We start from the raw sequence: 1329 nt of genomic DNA, 5'->3' as shown, positions 1-1329 counted from the left end.
CACGCCGAGTGCTCCCTGCCATAATGGGAAAAGTGGCTGCAATTTGGGGCCTTTCCAATCACTGCCGAGCCGAGTGCTGGCCGCAATCAGGCAAGAGGAAGGGGGGGGGGGCTGGAGCCGAGGGGCTCCATCCCTGCAGCGTGCTGAGCTCTGCCCCCACCTCTGTGTCCTGGGGCTCCGGCATGACCAGGATCCCCACCTTGCCTGTAATGGGGGGCACCCACCACACCACCTCCCAGGTGCTGACACCAGAGCATCTCTTTAATGGGTTTGCAGTAATTCCTGGGCAGTGTAAGGACCCAGTGGGACAGGGGAATGACGCAAGGTTGCGGGTGGGGGTCCTGCAGGGGGACAGGGCTCCCCTCAGTGCACCAAGATCTCCATCTTGTGGCTGCCCCGCTTCCTGCAGACTGGGACAGCGCTGCCCGCCTTGGGAGACTCCACGATGGTGACAGCCACATCGCCCTTCTGGAAACGGGTGGAGAACCTGGGGGAAGAGTGAGGGTGTGGGTGGGGACACACCCAGCCCCGCCCATCTCCTGCCCAATTAGATGCTTCTGTTACACCCACCCCTCGGGGCCTGCCTTCCGCAGCCAATCAGGACCCTTCAGCCGAAGTCCAAGGGAACCCCACCCTGTCAGGCACCGCCCCCCCAGCACAGACCTCACCCATATGAGCTCCGCCTCGAACCATGCCCTTATTAGCCCCGCCCCTTCCCACCACGCCCTGCCCTTGTTAGCCCCGCCCGTACTGGTCCGTGATGTGCAGGGGCAGCTCCTGGGCTGTTGCCTCCAGCAGAGTTTGGTGCAAACGCGTGACGAGCTCAATGAGGTGGTCACTGACGAGCAAGAAGTCACCCTTGGCTCCCACCGTGGAGGTCTGCAGGGAGAAGAGGTGTCAGCCCTGCTAGGGAACCCCTGAGCCCCCAGGACCCCCCTCCCTGGGTACCTCCTTGAGGTGCAGGGCCAGAAAGCCATCGGAGAAGCGAGTGACAGAGACGCTGCGGATGTCCTCCAGGCTGAGCACGGTCTTGGGCTGGGCAGCCTTGGGGTCAGCCAGGACCAGGTGCTTGGTGGTGAGCAGCAGCAAGCGTGGGACCGTCTGCAGGCAGGGGGGGTCAGCACAGTCCCACGCCCTCCCAGCGCAGGGGAGATGGGGACAGGGCTCACCTTGCCATTGGCTCTGTTCACCTTCCTCACAGTGTCGGCCATCACCAGCTTGTCCTTGGCCACAGCTTGGAGCTTCTGATACTTGGGGTTCTGCGTCAGCCCCAGGTACTCACCCTGGAAGGGCTGCTGCAGGCTGGGGACAGAGTCTGTAGTCAGTGCT

At 63.4% G+C, this 1329-nt stretch overlaps 1 protein-coding gene across 1 annotated transcript in view; it reads right to left on the bottom strand.

The window, feature by feature from the left end:
* Positions 1-363: 363 nt before the first annotated feature.
* The window catches only part of MYO1A (myosin IA), an 11374-nt gene continuing 10408 nt past the window's right edge, over positions 364-1329 (bottom strand). Inside the window, 4 exon segments of the mRNA XM_010007496.1 lie at positions 364-487; positions 752-879; positions 949-1101; positions 1170-1302. Coding sequence (XP_010005798.1) covers positions 364-487; positions 752-879; positions 949-1101; positions 1170-1302 — 538 coding nt within the window.

The sequence above is a fragment of the Chaetura pelagica genome, unplaced genomic scaffold, assembly GCF_000747805.2.
Source record: "Chaetura pelagica isolate M959 unplaced genomic scaffold, ChaPel_1.0 scaffold610, whole genome shotgun sequence".
NCBI lineage: Eukaryota > Metazoa > Chordata > Aves > Apodiformes > Apodidae > Chaetura > Chaetura pelagica.
The sequence above is the reverse complement of the archived record's forward strand: the minus strand, read 5'-3'. Positions and strand labels throughout refer to the sequence as shown.